This window comes from Nesoenas mayeri (genome assembly GCF_963082525.1).
Source record: "Nesoenas mayeri genome assembly, chromosome: 16".
Taxonomy (NCBI): domain Eukaryota; kingdom Metazoa; phylum Chordata; class Aves; order Columbiformes; family Columbidae; genus Nesoenas; species Nesoenas mayeri.
The window spans coordinates 6,810,094-6,833,419 of NC_137562.1; the positions used below are offsets into that span (position 1 = coordinate 6,810,094).

Here is a 23,326-nt window from a genome sequence, read left to right on the forward strand (position 1 = left end):
GAAAACAAGCACAACAAAAAAAAATATATATATATATTAAGAATACGGATACTTAAGTGGGGGTGCGAGAGGAATTCACAGTCAGCCGTACTTGAGTTCTTACTAGTCCAGCTTGACAGCTTTATAGATAGTAAAGATCATGGAAACAGTGCTTAATATTTTCTTATACTGATTAGCCTTCACTTTCTGCTTCCTCATGTAAAATTCAAAATTGTAGTCTTAGTGTGTCAAGTTCTTGCTGAAATAACTGCAAAAGGAGCCAAACTTGATGGAGTAGGTAGGAGTTTGGTTTTTCGAGACGGTGATCTTGGGGAGTCGCTGAGGTTAAAGCCATTTTGAAGGGCAGGAAAGGCTGATCCTTTGATGTCTGATTAATTCGGTTCTTGTTTTATTTTAAACACTGATAAAAAAAATGAAGACAGGCAAACGAAAATGGGTTAAGCTGTAGAGATGGTATAAACATTCCTGTATGTAAAGCAGTAGATTTGATAGTGTTTTGCAGGGAACAGGATCGTTAGTTAGATCCGAGTGACTGGTGTGTTCAGCTCACCAAAATTCAGGAAGGAGAGTTACAGAACCGGCGCACAAAGGAAAGTGAAGTGAGCAATTTTGTTACGTGAACGTTTAATTGCTTCTCCTTTTCCCATGTTTTTTTGTCTTCTTTTGCAGCCTACTTAAAAAGTTAATAGGGATTGCGCCATGTTCCTTCCCACTCACTCACACCATGTTCCCGCCCCGGGCTGGCCCTGGAACCAGATCACAACACAGTGATCTCATCTATACCGTTACCTTTCATTTCTGTACCCAACCTTGGCCTTGGATCAGCTTACGTTTCTTCTTGGCATGGTGAAGTAATTTTCTGGGGCGGGGTGAGGGGCTGTTCTGGAGTTATTTGACATATACAGGCTTGTATTGCGGAGCGAGCCTCGGAGGCACGCGGCAGTGAGTTGTTTTTAATCGCTCTGTTTTGGTAGTTGTGAGAGTGTGAAAATACCTTTGTACAAGTTCACAAAGTAGGAGTGAAGGCAGCCGGAGCAGCCCAAGCGTTTGGGGTTTGTGTTAGTTGGTGGTGGGGGAAGCTGTGTGGGCCGGGTTTAATTTGAAAACTGATAATTGAGCACAGTCGTGGGCAGGTGGCTGTGATGTTCGGGATAAAACGTGCCCCTGGCAGTGGGATCTGCTGGGAGGAATCCGCCAGAGCATCGCTGGAGCAGGAGGGATGCGGAAGCAGATCAGGGCAAGGTGGAGAGTTAATGGCAGAGGGGATCGGAGGGCCTGGCCAGGTTTGGGTTACCTGCTGGGCCTGCCAGCCCTGCAGCCCGCTCATCCTTCTCCCACACAAAACCAGAAAGTTTGTTCATTATATGAGCCAAAAGGGACTATCTCGCAGTAATAGATGAATTGCTTTCTTAAGGAAGAAAAAAATACATGCCTGGTTCTTTTATATATAATTTAAATCAAAACTTGCAGTTGGTTACAGGCTCTTAAACTAACTTGGAGTATCTTTGTAAAAACCAATAAATCCTGAATTTCACTGCATTGCATGTTGCAAAGCGCATATTCCAAAATACTTCTGAGAAAACTGTTCTCTGAAGCAGACGTTGTTCAGATGGCAAACGAGTGAACTGGATGTGGTGAGAGGAAGGGGGAAGGGGAGGGGAGTTTACATACATCTTTAAGCCTGGATGGAAGTTACTCTACAATTTTTAGAAATGAAAATATCCATGTAGGGACCTAAAGGAATCCTGTGGGCCGATGGTGCAGTTTCTGTGGAGCGCGTGTACGGTGCCTTTATGGCATACGGAAGATATTTTACTGTGGCTTAAATGCTTATTATAGTTGCAGGTTTTTTATTACCATCTGTAGTCCTGTTGGGTTTTGATAGAGCGATGAAGATTTTATATTTTTTGGGAGTGGTATTCGCTGTGTTCTATCACGCTGGCGACTATTTCCAGTGTCTATGAAATAGCAAAGCCTTAAAACTTCAGTCTGATTCCTGAACTGTTGCTTTCATGTGCTGTAGAAAATATTGAATCTCCTGATTATACAAATGTCTTCTGTTGGGTAATATTGACAAATATACTGAATAACATTTTTGACATAACATTCTGTTCCCACACAGATAATTTGCATGTAATTGAATGGCTTGATCAAGAGCCTGTGCTAAAAATACGACATTTTCTCACCCACTGAGTGAAATAAAACGCTTGCTCAAAAGGCAGTTTTGTCAAGCGGAGCCGTTGGAAAGCGGGCTGGGTTGTGCAGCGACTACTGATGCTGTTGTCACCTCGGAAGGCACAGCTTGGGGCTGGTTTGTCACCTCAGCCTGGCCCACGGCTGCAGCTTTGTCACCGGTGGGGGCCCCAAGTGACAGGGCTGAGGGTGATGGGGAGAGCAGCCACCACAGGGCCTGGGGAACCCGGTCAGTACCAGGCGGTGCGGGGGAACCCGGTCAGTACCAGGCGGTGCTGGGGAACCTCATCTGTACCAGGTGGTGCTGGGGAACCCGGTCAGTACCAGGCGGTGCTGGGGAACCTCATCTGTACGCAGCTGAGGAGGCTCCGAGCAGCCCCTGGATGATTTTAGCTGGAGCAAAGCGCTCCAGCCCATGTCGGATCCCGTCCAGGACGCCCCTCAGACTCACAGGAGCACTGAAATACACTGGAGCCAAAACTTACAGAAATAGTTACAGGGGGAAGTTTTGAAGATCTCTTTTCTTCTGTTTTTCTTTATTTTAATGGTCTCCTGGGCAAAAGGCTGCATTGTTACAGTTTCAAAAGCGGAATGGTTTTGCCGCAGACTAGGGGAAAAGAAAGAAAAATAGGCCTTAGAGAAAGACTGACTGTTTAGTACGCCATAAAGTAACTTTTTTACTTCTCCCAATCTCGTATCAAATAAATCTTGTGCTAACAAGCAATCAAACTGTTTCTCTGCCGCCGCTCCGAGCCACATTGTACCTTTCCAGCCTTTGAAACTGCCTGTGCCTATTTTTATTTGTCAGGCCGGGGCTGGGCTGGCCCCTTTCCAGATGTGTCTCACAAGATTTGGTGCTGATGAGCTATTTATAGCACTGTGGTTCCATTGTCATGGCAACCGTGCTAGAGGCCAAGGCGGCTGGGAGCTATTTCTGGACTTGTGCTGTAATGTAAAACTGATTGGGAAAGTTAGTGCATCCTCTAAGCCAGACTAACTTTAGACAGGCAGAGGGAAAAAAAAAGACCTACAACCTCTTTAAATAGATTTTTTTTTTTTTTCATTTTCTCCTACCTTTTCCCCATTTTGCCTTTCGAAGGGTTGTTTTGCCTTCTGCTGGATTTCTCTAAAATTCATTCATGCCTCATGGTGGATTGCGCTTTTTAATTATGTGGTTTAGGAAGCAGGGCGCGTAACCAGCCCTGGTTTTAGGGCAAGGTTTGTATTTCATGGCAACACAAAACTAAGGGGGCTTTGCTGCCGTGCTGGCGGGGTATCTACAGGGGGGTTTGCAATACTTAACAGGTCTTTATACCCCGTAGATTTAATATTCTATTTTTTGTGTGTGCTTCATGTTCTCCACGCCATATAAGGAACTGTAACCTTGATTACCACAAGATGATTCCAAATATATGGAGTCATGCTTTTCAGCTTTCTCATTATTTGCTTCAAAACCGGAGCCCTGTGCCCTCGGCCTCCAAGCGGCTGGAATGCTCGTGGGGCCGCTCGCAGAGTTGCTTTGCTGGGGGGTGGACGCGCTCGTACCATCTCGAATTAAATCCCGAGCTTTACGCCGCCTTAAAACCTTTTTGTGCAACTTGCCCCTTGGATAAGGAAATCGTCATAACCGGTTGACTTGAAATTGGAAATAAAATATTTGCAGTTTCTTGGAAAAGCTTTCTAAAGAGTTGACTTTTGGTTTACTTCCGTTTAAATCTTCTGCTGCATTTTGAAGCTGGTTACCAAATAAATCTGGTTTTGAATGAGGTCCTAATGTTTGAGAACTGACACATGGAATTTTGTTACAAGAACATTAGATGTGAGATGTTTTTACATGCAATATAGTGCTCTCGTAATTATACCAATAATATTTGTTACAGGACTGTCTCTCTGTGTCTGTCTCTAAAGGCTTTTTTATTAATTAATTTTCTTTGTGCAGTAGCTAAAGTAATTGCAAGGGCTTTGATTAAGTGGGGTTTTTTTCTCTCATTTAGTTTTGTTGAGGGGGAAAATGAGCTATGCCTTTCTGAATATTTTTAAAACATTCAGTAACATGTTTGTGGAGTATGTTCTGTGACCACCTTAACAGTAAAAACTCTACCTTTGCAAATGAGATAATTTATCAGTATTTAAAAAAAAAACAAACCAAAAAACAAAAAACCAGAAAACTCTACTAATATCCCTGTTGCCATTTTTATCTTCATTTTGAGGAAAAGCATGACAAGTTTGGTTTCATGTACTGTCCTTGTTTGCAGGATACCATAAATACTAGCGCTGTGAACGTTTGCTTATTTTGTTTGCATCGTTCCTGTCACTTTGCCTGTTTTTCTGCTTCTCTTGCAAAATAACGTAGCTTGAAATGTCAAAGAAATCTTCAGCACCAGTTTAAGGAATAGAATTTCCCCCCCCTCAATATCCTGTTGTTCCCAAGAACAGCAGAAAGGGAGAGACTTGGGGACACTGGATGTGCCCACAGTCTCAGTGACGGAAAATGCAGGATCCCGGGTCTGACACCGACAGTTACAGTAGATACATCATATATTTCTCGGCTCAAATACCCTTTTAAAGAGAGTATTGTATCTTTGTACTAATCCTATGGCTCTGGCTTCAGCATGGACAAAATAGCTGAAGGAAGAATTTATCAAATAGTTAAGTGTTAGAAAGCTGTTGCTGAATAACATAAAGGATTACGGCAAGGACTAGAAAGGGAGTAAAGTAGAAGTAAAGCGTGGTCTGCTCTGGGAAGTAAAAAGTAGCCTCTTGTTCATAAATACTATTAATGTTGAGTTAAATTTCAGCTTAAAACTACTACAGGGAGCTTTGAGTTGCTTTTGTAGTCCTGATAGGATATGGATAAGTGAATGAAAATCTGCTCGGCATTTGCACAGTTTGGTCTTTAGGAAGATGGGTAAACAAACACTGATTTCTTTCTGGACACAGAAACATGAATTGTAGAGGCTGTTTCAGAGGTGATCAGGGTAAATACAGCTCTGATTCTTATTCAAATCTTGATAATTCTTAGTAATATTCTAGTTAATTCTTAATAATACCTTGATAAAAACACATTACTCAGAGGAAATGAAAATTCCATTTCCACTGACTCAGGGGACTCTGGGCAATTAACTTACTCCATGCGTGCCTTGATTTTCCCTGCCTTTAAAGCAGAGTGAATGTAAGGTGTGCATTTCGGGATGCGATGGTGGAGGCAGGAAATGCAGCACGAGTGGAGGAGGCGGGAGCTGTGACTGTGATTTACTGCCCATAAAATACCTTGAGGCTTTTGGAGGCAAGAAACTTCCCAAGTACCGAGTTCCAGTACCACTGTGGAGGGTTATAAGTTATAAACAAATTATGTATCTAGTTGGGATTCAAATTCTGAATTCTCGATGCGCAGTGTCATACAGACACTAGACATGAGATCTCGATGTGTCTTTTAAGAGAGTCATTTTGTATAAAAGTTCAAGTTATGACTTGACAAAACAAATCTGAAGGAAATAAAGCTCTACAAATATAGGTGTGCTGTCAGTTTGAACGGACCTTTCCATTGTTTTTCTAGACTGACAACAAAAGTTCTTCATAAAGCAAAAATATTCTTCTCTGCCAACCATTTCATCAGATCACCAAGCGTAAAATTTCAAGTTACTGTTGATTGAAAAGACTGTCAGGAAATGCTCAAAGACAGTCTGATCTCCCCCTCCCTGTTCTTCCCAGCACAGTGAAGTTGTGTTGTTTCTTGAGGTAGAAGATTAATGTGTTCTATAGGTTTTCCATGGGGTTCCTGGCCTGGCAGCAGCATCGTTTGGCCAGGAAACTCCCCCACATGGGTATAAACCAGCTCTCTCTGAATGAACTCCAGAATAAATCAGTAACAGGCACATATCTGGATCTGAACTTGGGACATGGTTTTGACATAACTTATTCAAAATTTGGAAAGAGTTGGGGATGCGTGTATGACTTAATTATATTGTTCTGCAGGAGCTGGGGACAGTGTCTGTGGATGTGTCTGGAGTCTGCCTCCTAACTGCACCCCTTAACATTCATACAATTCTTCTCAAAGATCTGTTTCAAAATTTTCACGTGTTTTTCCTTCCCCAAGCTAAAGGGACCCAAAAATAAAGCACAATTTTTATTACTACCTTTCATTTTAATATCTATGGGGCACATCTGATGATGTCCTAGACATCCTTCTTCTGCAGTGCTGCTGACTACAAATGACCTAAAGTCATGTGTCTGGTTTGGTTTTGGTTTGGTTTTTGGTTATATACTGCTATGACACATGTTAAAAACAAAAGAATGTGTTTTATAACACAGGCAAAAGTGCCCGATACTAAATGACAGTATTTTGCAGAGCAATAACTGCTCCTGTTGTTCAGTCACGTCCAGAGTCTGTCCCTGAGTGAGATTTGGCAGCAACACCAAACACCGATTTGCTTTCTGGAAAATAGCTTTCCCATCTAATCTCTGGGAAAATTCTACAGAAGAGAAAAAACCTGATTTTGTAACTTGGTGCAAGACTTGCTCGCAGTGTGAAATTTGGGGTCGTGGTTGGACAGTTTGATTTGAATTATTTCACTTTTCTTTCTCCCTGTGAAGTTCTTTGCTGACCTTACTGGGTGGGCATATCTGCAGTAGACTTAGGAAAATCTGTAAGAGCAGTGAGTTCAGCACGGCGAGGAGCACTGAAGTGGCCTCACTCGTGTTTTAGGTAGAGCATAACAAAAATTAAAAATAGAAATTAACGGCGAATTTGGTTTTATTTTGAATTTGGCTTTGTTCTCATATGATTTGATTATTAGTTTAATTTACTGGGTAAATTATTTGCTCTCAACTAAGATTGACTTAGAAGTCTCTGCACATAGTGTATTGATCTTCTCTGAACTCACATGCTCCCACCGTTGCTCCTTATTTTAGATGTATCAGACTAGATTGAATTTCTGCTACTCTTTCCTCCTTACAGACATGTTTATTTTTCAGTTGAACAACTGAAAGACCGATCCCCTTTCTTTATGTCTGAGCAAGAAATCAAACTGTTTCTTAGTGTCTTTAGCCCTTCCTAAAGTTGCTGGAGCAGATTTGACGAAAAGGGGCATGCCCAGCAGGAAATCTTCATTGAACGTATCGCGTTGCTCTGTTTTCCCTGAAATGCCCCTGAAAGTGGGGTGGGTTTTCTGGCAACTATCATGCAGTGCAAGACTTTCCTCTTAAGGAGTATTGTTAGAGTATCAGATGTTACTAAATGTTGGAACTTGTTGGGGGGGGGGGGGGGGGAGAAGAAAGGTTTATTCCATTGGAACTTGTTTTACCTGGCATGAGCGCTGCTGTTGGAATCCATCTCGAGTACAGTACTGCTGCTCCGATATCGCTCGTGTTTTTCAAGGAAATCATAGGCCTAAAAATAGTCTGCATAAACAACAGCGAGAGGTTTGTACTTTCAGTTCCAGGTTTTAGCAATATCTTGTTGTTATTTTCTAATTGTCAGTTTCCAAAATCCATTAAGCTGATTAGCGAAATGTTTAAAAACACAACAAAAAATACCCCCCTTGCAGAACCTTGCATGAAATGTTCTGCTTGGATAAATTCAGTGCAGAAAGGCTGGGTCGTGGTACTAATCACCTTTAAATCTTGATGAACATGTTATATTCCCACCATTTTTCTAGCATCATCCAACCTGTAAAATTGCTACATGATTCTGATACTGTGGTCGTAGGAGATAATATAATGTGGAAACACTTGTACTAGTTGGAATTCATGATTGTTGTATGTATTTAACATCCTCTGTGTACCGAACAAAGAGCTTTACTTCTTTTCCTTCGGATTAAAAAACCCCTTACTCAACAACCTGGGCAAGATGAGGAAAAAATACAGCTTGTTAATTGCAGAACACAATTTGTCATCAATTTTATCCTTGTATATCTTGTCTGTATCTCATCTATCATGAGGGGAATTGATCTTTACGCTTCATCTTGTGTTTTTAGTAGCATGTTTACTAAGCTACATTTTCATGCGTTTAAAATTCTGTAATTCAGCCTAAACAAAAATCACTTTTCATTTGTCCCTGAAACAAGCTGGTCACCTCGTTCCTGCTGAAAAGGGCTTTACACTGGAGCCTCTGTTAAAACATACAGATTTTTCCTTCCCCTGCTCTCCTGAGGTGTTTTGAGGACTCAGTAGAGCAGCTGGGGCTGAAACGGAGGGTTAAGACCTTTATGGTTTTAATGGGGATTTGGTTTCTGATGTGTGACCCTGGGCCGTGGCTGCGTTTTCCCCCTTTTGAATTCTTGTCCGTGGCCACATCTACTGCAGTTCCAGCACCCCCACCTGTGTGTGGTGTTCGCCCCTTCGTGGCGATTTCTGCTTCCTAAAGAAACAAATTCACGTGAAGGAATTTAAAAGGAAACTTCAAGGAGGTTGTTTTTAAGGCTGGGGTTAATCATTAATGTTACGGGCAGAGTTAACTATGGAAGTATTACAGGATCTGTAGTAATAGTGCGGGGGGAGGCGTCGGAGCGGCCGCTCGGCTGCTGGACGAGGGGCCGGGGGCGAACGGCACAATATCTGTTTCCTGGAGCTTTGCTGCAGCTTCGAGTCGCTCAGGAACAACACAGCAAAACACTGCACAAAGCAGTTCCCTCAGATTGCTGCTCTTGAAGTGGAAGTGAAAGATAATTAGGAGCTTACAATTAATTGGTAAAAATATTTTAAGGGCTCCAGGATGTCCTCTTTAGGTAATGCCTAATGAATTGGAAAATAATAAATGTTTTTATACCCATTTGGTCTACCACGGCGACTTCTGCAGAAGGTAAACTGCAAAACTGGTACCAACAATTGACAGAAAAATCAGTGTTCCCTCTCACTTAACTGAACTTGCAATGAACGTGATTTAGGGATTTCATTTCTTCACAGAGTTCTAGTGATGATACATTTTTAAAAAATATTCATGCTGCTTTCAGGAAAACGAAATGTAGGCAATTTATTGGAGCCGTTGTTTCACTGTTAGCAGTAGCGGATTGTGTTGTACAGTTTCAGTGAATAAACGACCTAAAGAAGCTGCTGGTGTGTTTGTGAGCGCAGGGAGCGCAGCGGCAGGGGCGGGATCAGCCCGTGCTGCGCCCTCTGCTGGGCCGCGCTGGGCAGTGCACGTTGGAAATCCCGCTCTAAGTCTGTTCAGCTTTTTGTGCGTCTGCGTGCGTTCAAATATAATGAATCTCATCTGTTACTAAAGCATTACATAGGTTGTCTAATTGGAGAACGAAAAGTTAATAGTTTTCTTTCCTCTCCCCAGTTTTCTAGACAAGATTGACATAGTCAAACAAAACGAATACACACCGTCTGACCAGGTGAGGAACGTTTCATCATTTATCTGCCTTCTCTGTCCTTGCGGATAACTATCGGATTAATTTTCTAATTGCCATTTGTGGCACTAACACTATTACCATGTACTGTACACATTCAGTATTCCAGTAAAAATCACTTTGTCATGTGGGTTGAGATGATGTTTATACCTGTAAATGTGCTGTGAAATGAAAGTCTGCCTGGATTCCAGACCTACATCACGCTTCTGGGGCGCTAAAACTCAGATACCCGTTTGAATGAGTATTTGATGATGTTTTGCCCCCCCGTGCTGAATAACCATGAGGCACTTTGTTTGCCACACAGCTGGCTGGTATCTTCTCAGCTCCACTGGCTCCCACTGTAAACCAGGTTTTTATAAAATTACCTCATTATACAAGATTTTATATCAGAATAGGAATTGTGGTTTTTTGTTTTGTTACAGATGATCTGAGGATCTTCCTAGGACTAAATCCCTAATGCAAAACCACATGTATACTCCTGACTTTCTGCCCATAAATAATGCAGTTAAGCATCTAGTGTACTTCTGTAGGCTAAATAACCAAAATACACATTAGTATCCCAAAACTTTTGCAGACAGTATTGATGAGGAGCAGTTTGTATCCTTTAAAGTTGTTAAAGAATAAATCATTCATTCTTTTGAAAATATGAGAGTTTTTTATAAATGAGACTTTTTTTTTAATGGGTGAAATTGTTGTATTTTCCATTTTAAAAAATAGTAAAAATATAAGTTATTATATTTGACATTTGGAGCAACTAATCTCCAGATAAGAAAGTTTAAAACAAGTGTCAGTGTTATATTGGAGGCTAAGGGTGTCAGGAGTTCAACTTGTATTTTCTTATACCTAGTGTATAGTACTAAGCATAGTATTATAGAACACAAGTTAGAACAGTGTTTAAATATATGTATATTTCAATAGAAGTACTAAAATAGCCAGACAACAATATTTTACTATCAGAAAATTGATGTTAAGCTGTAGCCATTTTGTTTAATGATTTAACAGTGTTGTCTAACCTTTGGATTTTGTCTGGTTTTGACTTTGACTAACCAGTTTGGTACCTGTGTAGTGAGAACAAGATCTTTTATTGTGCCTGCAGTTTTTACAGTCCGTTCTGCTTACATGATCTTGCCAGCTGCCAGCGTTAGAATTTATCTGCTATTTAGACCCATTGCGAAGAACAACAAAACTTTAAAGTGCTGAAATATAAAACCTGTAGTTGGAATCCAAGCAGTATTTTGTGGGTGGTTTTATTTGGGCTGTGTGCAAATTAGGTTCTTCTAAATTACTTACCCACTAGACGCTGTATATGGCTGTCACTGTTTGCTATACGTAGTAAATAAAAGCCAATACAGTTGGTTTTTTAATAGGATTTTGTAGCACTTATAACAATTTCAGTTGTTTGTAGCTCACAACTTCCGATCATCGTTTTAATTTCTACAGGAAATTGTAAATTTTATCTTTGAAAAGCCCAGTTCTTACAAGATTTAAGTGGTTGAGCTCCCAGTTCTTTGAAAGAAAATGCTGAGACCTGAACACTTGTTTTAAGAACCAAGCACTGAACAGTGCGGGGAGAGCCCTGTCTGCTGGGCTGGGCTATTTGGGAGTAGTTTGAAGATCCTATTGTGTGCCACAGCCCCACAGAAATGTCCGAATTCATCACCTCATCTCTAGGGATGGGCCTGGAGATGGTTCTTCCTATTCCAGACTTGGCGCTTACAACCTGCTTGTGAAAGTCAACGTACATTCCAGTTTGAGCGCACCCATGTGTGTCCACCTTCAACGCAGCTTCATAATGTGCCCTCTTTTGCAGGATATATGAAGAATTACAAACTATCTGTGTTTAATCAATGCTTTTCCTTTATGCCGTAGGATCTTCTCAGATGCAGAGTTTTGACATCAGGAATTTTTGAAACCAAGTTTCAGGTGGATAAAGTAAATTTTCAGTGAGTATCCTTTTTGTTCTTTCTTTTTCCTTTTTAATACAATGCAGACAAATACCAGGGTAAATTGGAGGATAGTCTGCCATATAGTCAGGGAGACTACTGTATTTCTCAAGTTGCCGTTAAGAGAAAGCAAATATTTTATTATTTTTAATTTGGTAGTCTGGCTTTAAAAAGAACTGAAAATTGGCGTGCAATTTTCTGCTTTTATTTTAAATCGCAAAGAACAACATATTTAAAATCTATTTTAAACTAATGCCTTTTCTGAGTATTTGATTCGTTGCTAGGTGATATAGTGAAATCTTTGACCCAAAACTTTGTATCTGTCTAATTAACAGAAAATGTATGTTCTCTTTACTGTCCCAGGTTAGAAAGGTTGCTTGACCTGAGCAAAACTGCTGAGTTTTAATCTGGTCTGGTTGACTTCAGTGATACTTGTTTCAGCAAATTACTTGTTATAGGACATTTTTTAGTGCCTTAGCTTGTAAGGGCAAAAATGAATCTGTGACGTACATATATATACCAGAATTTCCTTCCTTCAAGTGTAGGTGTCAGTGGAAGTAAACTTAATTCTGTTGTGTGATGCAAGCTCTGCGCGTATATGTTATTGGGCTGTTACCTGTTCAGGTGCTCATTATCCTCAGCTCCTTTCAGTTTCTATGACATGAAATCCTAAAATTTCTTACGTTTTCTGTTGGCATTTGGAGCGGGGAAAACAGATATTCTGACTCGCTTTATGTTTTTTACTTTAGTATGTTTGATGTCGGAGGGCAACGAGATGAACGCCGAAAGTGGATCCAGTGTTTTAATGGTATGACTAGATTTTACATTTGTTTTATAAAATGGTTCACTGCAAGATTTTAATGCTCAGTCTTAATTTTGTGGCTGTGTAAAAGCCATCTTCTTTTCCATGTAATTTGATGCGGAATTATCTGAACAGTCATACTGGACGGAATTTTTCTTGACATGTAAACTCTAACTGCACAGAGTATCTCTAGGGCAAATGTAGGTGGAAAGGACTTCAGGTTTGATAACTTAACATAGCTTGTCCATTTTCTTCAGCTTTCCTCTCACTCAATTAGGTTTTTTTGGTGATGGGTTTGTCCATTCTTTGCCAGAGTTAAATTCCAAGCTTCATTCTGTCTTTCAAATGAAGGTTGATTTGTGTTTGTGCCTATACAAAATATACCATTACAGGATAATTAATATATGCATAAAATCAGACTATAATAAAAAGTTTATGATGGAGTTTATAAATCTGGAGTTTATAAATAGAGAGCCGTGCACATCAATATAAATTCTTGAAAAACAGCCTTAAGGGGAGGTCCCTCACTAAAAACCTGTAAACAAATACCCTCATTTAAGTCACCTGCATACAAGCAAGACTCCTTGCAATGCTGACAGAGCACCAGCCTCCATATGGGTAAGACCTGAGACCTGTGCTGGCATCTTCTAAGCTCTGGAGCCTCAACACTGATGTCCCCATCAGGTTAGTTCAGGTGACTATATTCTTAAGTCCCATACAATTTAAATTAGGTGGGTTTGTGTCTATCCTGCAGGTACCTTCACTACAGCTGCTCATTTTACTCTGTATCTCTGTTTAGATGTGAAACCTTTCTCCACACAAGTTTTCTTAAAGCTAGAATTGGTGAAAATATTTTTCTTGTTGTTTGGAGAAAATGTTTATGAAGCAATGCAAAAGTCTGCCTTTTTGTAGGGAAGTTATAATGAGATCCTACAGAATATAGAACAGGTAGAATGCAACTCAGAATTCATTGTGTTTTGCTACGGTTACTGTCGCAGAGTATCACCTGAACACTTTCTAGACGTGTGGAACTGCTGTGCAGTGTTTCCTTCTGTGCTATTAATACCAGATTTGTTTGGGTTTTACCTCTGCTCCTTCCTTTTCCTGTTAGCTCATGGTCTGACTCATCTCTCGGGCTCCGCACGTCTGGGTGGGTGAGCGTGGAGGCTGGTGTGAGGGGCTGGAGCAGCCAGCTGGGTTCTGTGATCCCGGGAATATCTCCCAGGAAAGGGCCAGGGCCGCCGAGCAGCGTCCTTCACTGCAGCACTGGAGCAATTCACCAGGAATCCGCAGCAGTCTCCTGTTCTTACTGTTACTGTTCACACAGATTAACAGCGCCATTTGTCCTGAGCTCTTCCCCCAAGGGCATTTCATATTTCTCCTGAGGTTTGGTATTAACTGATGGCTATTTCTCCATTTAGATGTGACTGCTATCATATTTGTGGTGGCGAGCAGTAGCTACAACATGGTTATACGAGAGGACAATCAGACCAATCGGCTTCAAGAAGCACTAAACCTCTTCAAGAGTATCTGGAACAACAGGTCTGTGAATTGAAGTTTTGTTGTTTGTATCGCATAAATTAGAAATCCTGTCTTATACCATAGTCAAGAATTGTGTAGGGGCCTGGCCGGGATAGACTGAATTTTCTTCATAGCAGCTCATACGATGCCATTTTATGTTTTGACCGAAACGATTGTGATAACACGGGGACGTTGTAGCTTGTGCTGAATGGTATTTGCAGAGCACTGGGGCCTCTGCTCCTCACGCTGCCCCTGCAGCGGGTGGACTGAGGTGCGCAATAGGCTGGAGGGGACTCACGCTAACCAGAGAGGTTCCGTGCCATGTAGTGTCACGCTTGGCAACAGAATGGAAAAGAAAATGGTTAAGAAGGGTCAGCCGTCCTGCTGGGCACTGGTCTGCCCACAGGAGGTGGTGAGTGATGCCTCTGCATCACTTGGTTTGTTTTCTTCTGTCTTCCACTTATCCTTCACTTATTAAACAATTGTGTTTGGGTTTTTTAGGTTTTTTTTAATCTTGACTCCCAAATTTTCTTGCTTTCGTTCTTCCTCCATCCCAGGGAGGGGAATGGTGAGCGAGTGGCTGTGCAGTGCCCATTGGGTTAACCCACAGCAGCAGCTCAGCCCGTGTCAGCCGCATCTCGCAGCGCTGGCTGGTGTTTGATCACAGTCCGTCACACTGGTGTCTCCTACACACATTGAATAGAAGAAAACTCTGCAGAGTTGGGAATTGGTAGCTGCCATATTGGGGCAGCAGTAATTAAAGCAGCGATAGGGTAGCACGCTGAAGAGCGGCTGTGCTCGCCCCCTCAGTGCGTTTGGATTAACAGTACGTAGCAGGCAGCTTCCACACAAACCGAACTCGAGGTGTTTACACCTGAGCATACACCAAATAAAGGAACCTTTCCAAACTATTCTGGTACAACATACGACTGTTGTCTCTACAACGGGATTCTTTTTCTTTTTGCTGTATGATCATAGCTATGTCTTCTCAGAGTGCTTGGCTTCCATTTTCCACAGGTGGCTACGGACCATTTCAGTTATTCTTTTCCTGAATAAACAAGATTTGCTAGCAGAGAAAGTTTTGGCAGGGAAATCTAAAATTGAAGACTACTTTCCAGAATTTGCTCGCTACACTACACCAGATGATGGTAAGAATCTTGAGTTTTATTAGCAATTTATCATTTCCTTGTTAATCACATTTGTAATGTTTTTGCTAATTTCAGCTAAGGCTTGAAAACTCTGAAGTAGATATAATCTTGTCTTTCAGCCTACCGGTAATGTTAAACTTTAGGTATTAATAATGAGGTGATAATCTCATAGTCAGTTTTGCAAAGTATGTTTCTGTCATATGTAAGCAGAAAATGGAACATTTTATGATATTTAGGCACTATCACCAAAAACCATCTGTTTTAATGATATACTTATTTTATTATTAATTAGCAACACCAGAGCCTGGTGAGGATCCCAGAGTTACAAGGGCCAAGTATTTTATTAGAGATGAGTTTCTTGTAAGTATTTCCTCTCTTTCAGTATTTCTTATGTGATTCTTAAATATAAGCTCTCATGCACCTTCTGCTATTGTGTTGTTTGTATTTAACATCCACACTGCATAAACCACGCTATGTTTAAGAGCTTTACTGCTGTCTGTTAGCTGCTCTTCACATATTTGTTTGTTGACACAGTACATAATTAAATAGCAAAAGAATGGGTGAAGATTAAGAAACCTCAAACAGAATGAGCAAAACCCTGCTGTTATTGATAGGGCCAGGTTTTTATTCCATGCATCATTTCTGAAGATAAAGGCTAATCAAAAGACACACCATCTGTAAAATATTAATGTTCTTTTCCTATTCTCTTTGCCATTACTGGTCAGCTTAAGCTATAATAGACACAGAGGTTTTTAAAACATTATTACTATTACTTGTAACGGTGAGCATATCAATCAAATTGTGGACTCATTTTAAAAATGGAGCAAGCCACAATTTTGAGGGAGGCTTTCTCTAAGTGTAAAGCAGGGAGAAAGGCCTGGTACAAGGCAGCAAAATCCCGCTCTCTACACGGACTAATTTATTAGGGGCTGTGCGGCTAAATTCACCAAAGCTGCCTGTAAATAACAGCACGTTCTTGAGCTGCTGCTCAACTCTTCAGTTCCCTGGTATGCAGTGACCTTCTCACTATATAATTCTGATCATTTTAAATTCCATGTTTTAGGAGAGAGAGAGTGAAAAACTGTGGGCGTTTTGCCACTTGGTTACACCCTTTGAAAACAAAACGTGCACATACATATCTTAACATGCGTTCATCTGAGTTGTGAGAACACGGGGCTTTTTCCCCCGGTTGGTTTTATTTTAACCCAGTATCTCTCTCTTACTTTGAACAGAGAATCAGCACAGCGAGTGGAGATGGAAGGCACTATTGCTATCCTCACTTCACGTGTGCGGTGGATACAGAGAACATCCGGAGGGTTTTCAATGACTGTCGGGACATTATTCAGCGCATGCACCTTCGCCAATACGAGTTGTTGTGATGGAGAGCACTTTTTTCTGTGTTTTGGACTCCTTATTCCTTATTAAAAAAAGAAAAAAAAAACAAACCCACCCTTGCCCACATAGGGTGGAAGAGAACTGTTTGAATCTCCCATTGATTTGCACCCCTCAACTTTTTCTCCTTGCTGGACAATAGCAGCACTTCTAAGCTTGTTTCTGTACCCCTCGGACAGTTTGAGATGGCCCCTAACATTTAAAAGGCCGTTTCCATGAGGATTCCCTAACACTGTTATTAACCAAAAAGGAAGGAAAAAAAAAAAAAAAGATAAATAAAAACTAATTAATTAAAAGCCCTGAATGTGGAGCACCTGAAAGAATTGGGAATAAAAATTAAAAGATGAAACAAAAATTGGGGAGAGAAAACTTGAGGTAATTTAGCACTGTTGTGGGCATAATCATATAAGCCGTGATCTCCACTTTGTATCATTCACTGCATCAGACTAAAGAAGGTGCCAAGTCACAGACCGAGTTTGAAGACACTTGAGTTCTCTGATTGTCATGTGGCTTTGAACGGAAATACTGACAATTCTACAACAGACCTAGACAGTGCAAAAACCACCCGCTACCTTTCAGAAGGGTATTTTTAAAACCAGTCTTGGTGGTCTAAAGACAACCATGGACGTTGCTGAATTGAACTGCATATGGCCTGTGATTGCAGAAAGAGTTAACTACACACTGTTTTCAGTTTGTCCACTGATGATCCCGTCTGCTATCAAAATCATTATCTGGACTGTAGTCCTCACAGTCTTTCCCTTCTTTTTCTTCTTCCCTCCCCTCATTTTTTATTTTACTGCTGGATTATTATTCTTGTACAGACTGTAAAATGTATTATTTTGTACAACTTTATTGAAAAAAAAATAACTTGTAGAAGATCTTTGTGCCTTGATTATGGCTGTACCTGTACAATGAGCTAAGATGTAAGTATGTTTGATTGCGCTGTACAGCTTTGTCAACCCTATCTGCAGCATTAGCTCAAGGTAGGGGAAATTTATCTGTAGTTTAGTTTTTCTGGTTTATAAAAGAAGGAAAAATACTGTTTAGTAAAAAAAAAAAAAAAAAAGAAAAAAAGAAAAAAAAAGAGAAAAAAAAGAAGAAAAAAAAGAAAAAAGTACAAATTGTGCAAACTTAACCACTTTAAAAGTGAGGTCTTCAACAAGTGACCAGATGTTGCAGCATCATGCTTTTTAATTTTTAGCTTTAATTCATTTAAATCTCTATCCAAATGCAAAACATGGCTTGTTTCTACATAAACCAAATTTTGCTACAAATTCTAAATGTTAGTCTTTGGTCATTCATAGTCCTTTTTGCTAAAGACAAAAGCAGAACAAGAACAGACCCGTAGGGCATCGCGCAGGTCCGGTGACCATCTCTAGGCTGGGCCCAACAGCCACCGACCTCCACTCACCCCGATGGGCGAACGGCTCCCGAGCGACAAGGTGCGCGCTGCCCTTGGATTTGGCCACTGAATTCCAGTTTCAAATGACATTTTTATTTCTCTTTTAATAAAGAGATACTTTAGAACCTTTTTTTTTTTTTTTGTTTTATATTAACTATATAAGTAGCTTAAAGTGAAGATGTGTGGATTTTTCTTAAACTTGAATAATTTATGCAAATTATATGCTTAGAACAACATGTGGTACAGTAAAAAGAAAAAAGAGCAAAAATCACTGTAGCAATAAGAGAGCATGTAATTTTAGTAACTACTACACTGCTTTATATTTTATACCTAGGTGTTTTATGTCTCTGTGAGTGTGTTACTTTTTCATGTGTCTAAAACTACGTGTACAATTTGTACAGAGTCAGAAATTACAGCTGTAATAACACATCTAGAACAGTGTTAGCCTATATTACTCAAACACCCCTGTTCCCCCTTCATTTACACCCCTAAACTGATCTGGATCTTACTGCAGTGACTTTAAAACAAAAGAAACAAAACCCAAGCACCAAACCCCTTGCCTCTCTGCCTTCCCCACTCGTTTCTCTCACCCATCAGACTGTGTTCACTTTCTTTTCTGGGAAGAGGTTCAGTTGAAATTAAAATTAGGCTGTGGTCAGTGATGTCTGTGCAGCTGCGTTTGCTTCAGGTATCAGATGCCTTTGTAACACAACTGTTGAGAATTGTGAGTTTTCATTGCTTTTAAATGACAATCACCGAGGCCATTTTTATGTGAAGAGCTGGGACTTGATGGAGTTCCTGTCGCACTTCTCTTAATTCAAAATTATTAGTGATCTTTTGGAAGACACTAAACCACCTAAAAATTTTAGCTGCAGTTGCCACTCATTTTTGAAAAATGATCTTTCCTGTTGACAGGTTTAGAAAGTTGCCACCTGAACTTTGTAGAACTGCAGGAAAACATGACCAAAAATAGCCCGCTGTGATTTAAGAATGTATCCAGTGCCTGTAGGTTAAGGGCTGGTGTTTCCACTAGGTAAAAATGGGGCACACGTAGTGGAAAGGATATTAATTGCGAGCCTTAATTTTAGTTACTGGAGCCAAAATCTTTAATTTAGTGCCAACCCTTATCTTTTTAAGCCTAGGAGGAGTTGGTGTAAACACCAAATTTATACATGGAGTAAACCTGTAGTGGCGTGAGGAATGTAATCTCTCAGCTGAGAGTAACAAAGCAGCTCCATTTAAAAGAATAAAAATAAAAATAAGCTTCTTCCTCTGCTAATGAGAAGGATACATAATGAGCTATGTAAGACAGCAACAGTTTGAGAAACCTAAAGCTTTATATGAACCGAAATGTTTAGGGGATGCTTTTTCTTTTTTAAGTGAGGAAAAAGGCAATTGTTTTGAATATGGTTGAGTTGCACAAGTATGGAGCGTGTGTGTGTCTTAATGTCTCAGTATTGCCTTTGTTAGTCTCTATTAGTCCATGCAGTTTGGTGGCCTGGTAAATGCAAGTCTTATTTTTAACAGCTTCTTTTTTTTTTTTAATACAAAAACATAAAGCTTTAATGCTTGCTATTTAATAATTAACTGTGTTTTCTTCTGTCTCTAATTTAGTGGCCATAATTTGCAGTTAATTGAACCATTCCAACCTAATGCTTACCCATATTTCCTAGTTTTGTTTTATTTATTTATTTGAACTTGTTGTTTTCACGATCGAGGACTTTCACTTCTGTCTCCTTCATCTGTTTGGAAACTTCTGACCTTGCAGCCCAAACGTAACTCATTCTACTCAGTATTCATCGTGATGCTGAAGTGTAAGATACCTGCAAATGTAAACACTACCACTTTGATTAATAAAAGCAAGTACAGTGTTTTAGGGCACATTCGCATCACTAGAGTTGAGGTTGTGTCAGTATTTCCATTATAAACCCATAGAGGGTCTATATCTTGGCACTAAATTGCCCTGAGCTAAATCTTTGCCATACAAGGCGTCTGGTCAAGCATGATTTGGTGGGTTTTTTAAACAGTTTCCAACACTTGTTTCTGTTTTTAAGTTTTGTTGGATGGGGGTTGGTTAAAAGAAAAAAAAATACACCACCAACAACAAAAACAAACCTGGTTCAAGATTGATTTTGGCACTTTGTAACTCAGAAATTGTTTTGATTTTAAAACATAACCTTTGGCAAGCCAGAAACCTACAATATGGTCTGAACACTTTGGGTATTTTGTAAAAATAATAATAAATTGTAGAGATGTTGTGGTTTCAAAATCAGCTACTGTGCATTTGCAGTAACTTATTTCAACCCAAGAACTTCCAGTAGTTTGTCCATCAGAACACATACCCAGCAGCCGGTGTGATGCAGCAAAATAGTAACAACTGCTGGAGGGTTGTGGGTTTTTTAATAACGTGGAGGAGATGAAAATCCACTATGGACTGAAAAAAGATGCAGCTGGTTCCAAAAGCATCAAAACCTGCCCTCTCACAGGATGCAACTGAAGCTCTGTAAGTTGTTAGGAGCGGATTTTGATGGAAAAGCATCTGAAGGCACCCTGAATCAGTTGTCATGGACAGGAGCCCTTCAGGCTTATCTTCATTTATCTAAAAACTATTTTGAATCTTGACATCGAGGACAGGATTTAATTTAGAGGATGTCATTGACTCCAGAGGAACTGAAGCGAATTCTCTTCCAGTGTGTTGCACATAATTGATACCTGCAGGATCATTTTCTTTTACCAGTAAATCTATGCACAGAAATATTAATGTTCATCACTTTAGAATCTGAGCACCTTGTAATTAGTTGTGGCGCAATATTCCTGTAAATGGTGTAGGATGTTTTTGTATTGTATCCTGTTTTCCAATGTCAAAAAATATGTACCAGGAAAAACAAAAGAGAGAAACACGATTACAGAGGAAATCGACCACCGATCTGGAGATAGACCCCACACAGCTGAGAACCGGTCCAGTGCCTTAGTGATAATGCTGTTGGTGATTGGTGCTATACAAATGTCTAAGAGTGATAAAGTTGTTATAAAATTATGTAAGTTATTCTGGAAGAGAGTAAGTTCTCTTCTTTCCCCAACTGTATCTAATATGCTATGTGTGTTTCTGACAACGCCGGCACTCAGTAGACCTCTTCCATGGAAGTAAATGATAAAATTCCTTACTATAAAAGCAGGATCAAGGCCATAGATTGTTACCAGGGGGAACGTCGCACAGGAACAGGTCCTTGTCCCTAAAATACATGTTGAGTTTACGTAACAGTGCAGTCCAAAACTGTACCCTTCTTCCTCAGCTTCATAGTGCTGAAAATTCATCCATTGGGAAAAAGTCTTTGCTGTGCTATGACAAACTTTGAAGTGTCTTTGTAAATAAAATAAGCTACCAAGGGGATTTCTGAAGCTCTGCTGGTGGAAAACGTCACGCTGAAAGATCTGTCTGGTGACTGACAAGATAGAAATTCCAGGAGTGAACCTGTTTCGGTGCTGGTCATAACCAGTTAGTTAAATACTGTGAGTGGATGTGTTTCAGTGCCTAGGTAGGTAAGCTGCTCTGGAGTATTTTGCTGTATTGCAGAGATTGCTAAAATTTCAGCCATGAGTCGTGGCTTCAGAATTGTTTTGAACCCTGAGTCTCATCCTATTAAAAGTTATAACTGTTTTTTACCATGTCTACTTTTAATGTACTGAGCTGAGCAAAATGGGTGCAGTTTAAAGCACAAGTCTACTTGGACAAGTAAGTTGGGGAGGAGGTGGGAAGGGAAACTGATCTTTCACTGCATTACATTTTAAAATCATAAGGTGGATTTTTTTATCTAACTCCTGGGTCCTATGTGCTTAGCCGGGTTCTGTGGAAAAACAGAGCGTTCTTCTGTAGGTTACAACAGCAAGTGCTCGCTCATACCTCTGCAACAACGGGTAACTGACCAAATATGTAACAGAGAGTTTTCTTTTTAATAAAAATGAAACAAACAAACAAAAACAGCAAACCAGAATTTACAGGTTTTCCTAATCTTTTTTTTTCGCTTAGGAAGTCTGCCTCAAAAATCTGTGCTTTAATGACAGGACAAAATAAAGCTTTTACATGTTGATTCAAATAGAGAATTCTATGTTTTCGAAGGAGAACACCAGGAGAACATGCTGACATTAGGGGGTTTTATGTAACATAACATGCTTTCCTAAGGCTGGGGTACCAGTAGACAAATGTAAGCAAATTCAAAATTAAAATGTGAATGTATATCTACACTTTCATTTACCCAGTTGTTTTATTAAATGAGTTGGCTAATACTGTTATTTTTTAATACACTACTAAAGTTTGCAGAAAGAACAAGATTAGGACAGATGTAGTGATGTTGGGAATTCTCTCAGTTCTGTCGTTCTGTTATGAAAACTTGATGGTTTTTGACTGTGAATTATTAATAGTGAAGTATAGTGGTTCTATTTGTAGTTTTCCAGTATTTTATAGGACTTTGGAGTTGTATCATTCTTGAAGGCAAACATCCAAAGTGAAGTAACATTTCATGAAATTTTTGGTGCTAACCTTGAGTTTTGTTTCCCACAGGGCAAAACTCTGCTGGGCTACAAATGTTCATCTATGTAAGAGAGTCTGGAAGCCCAGTGCTGCCACAAGCAACGGACTCTTGTTAACCTATTTGTGATTTAGAACTGGGGAGCTTACAACCAATCGTTCTGCCCACCATTGTGGCCCAAAGACTGCTGCCCTTGGATTCAGCTACTTTCTCCCGTCCTTATCCCCGGCCTGCGCTCACAGCATATGTTGTTGATAAGAGAATAGAACAGCTATGAAAGAAAGTTATGAGACGACCTCACTGAAAGTTCAGAGGAACTAGGGAAAGGTAGATAAACAAGACTCCTAAATTCATCACCTTGGATGTGGAAAAACATATTTATGGGGAAAATTCTTCATTCCCCAGGTAAGTGACCCAGTTTGGGATCCTCATACAAATTTGCAAGATCAGAGAATGTAGCTAAAAGGCCAGAATATCTCTAGCTAAGAAACCACAAAAAATGCACTTAGATTATAGAACTGGGAGGTACTTCAGTGACGTGTAAGTTTAATTATCAGTTTGCAAATCAACCAGAACTTACTTTGAAGGAAAAAAAACGTTTCCACTATAGGCACATCTTGCAAAGTACTTGGGGCACTGTGAGGCTGTGCTTTTAAGTAATCCACAGTTTATAAACATAGGTCAAACTTTTAAAGCTGATGCTTGAAGGAGACTACAATGACATTATGTTGGCAACCTAAAACCCACCTTGTTTTGTCTCAGAATACTTCTCAGTTTCCTAGCAAAGTGTCATGGTGTTCAATGTCTGGAATAACGCTGTTACCAGTACTTGAGGATCTCAAGGTACAAACAAGAATGCTCGATCTTGAGGTTCTGCTTGAGAAGGAAGAAGCCAAAACTCATTTGCCTAGAAGGAAGAAGCCACAACACATTTGCCTAACTTGATGCTGCTGTAATTTCCTACTCAATTTGAAAGTTATTATCTTATCTGTAGTTGAATGTATTGGGTGATTTGTAAAGGGCTAACAATTCTGGAATACAAATTGA

At 40.0% G+C, this 23,326-nt stretch overlaps 1 protein-coding gene across 4 annotated transcripts in view; it reads left to right on the forward strand.

Moving 5' to 3' along the window:
* The window catches only part of GNAS (GNAS complex locus), an 85,858-nt gene extending 69,225 nt beyond the window's left edge, over nt 1–16,633 (forward strand). For 3 of the 4 annotated variants that reach the window (XM_080354406.1, XM_080354408.1, XM_080354409.1), the window contains exons 6-12: nt 9,476–9,530; nt 11,415–11,488; nt 12,238–12,296; nt 13,712–13,832; nt 14,829–14,959; nt 15,252–15,319; nt 16,192–16,633. In XM_080354406.1, the coding sequence (XP_080210532.1) occupies nt 9,476–9,530; nt 11,415–11,488; nt 12,238–12,296; nt 13,712–13,832; nt 14,829–14,959; nt 15,252–15,319; nt 16,192–16,338 (655 nt within the window). In that variant the 3' untranslated portion in view covers nt 16,339–16,633. The remainder of the gene's footprint in view (nt 1–9,475; nt 9,531–11,414; nt 11,489–12,237; nt 12,297–13,711; nt 13,833–14,828; nt 14,960–15,251; nt 15,320–16,191) is intronic. The other variant, XM_080354407.1, reaches the window with a different exon arrangement.
* The last annotated feature ends 6,693 nt before the right edge of the window (nt 16,634–23,326 follow it).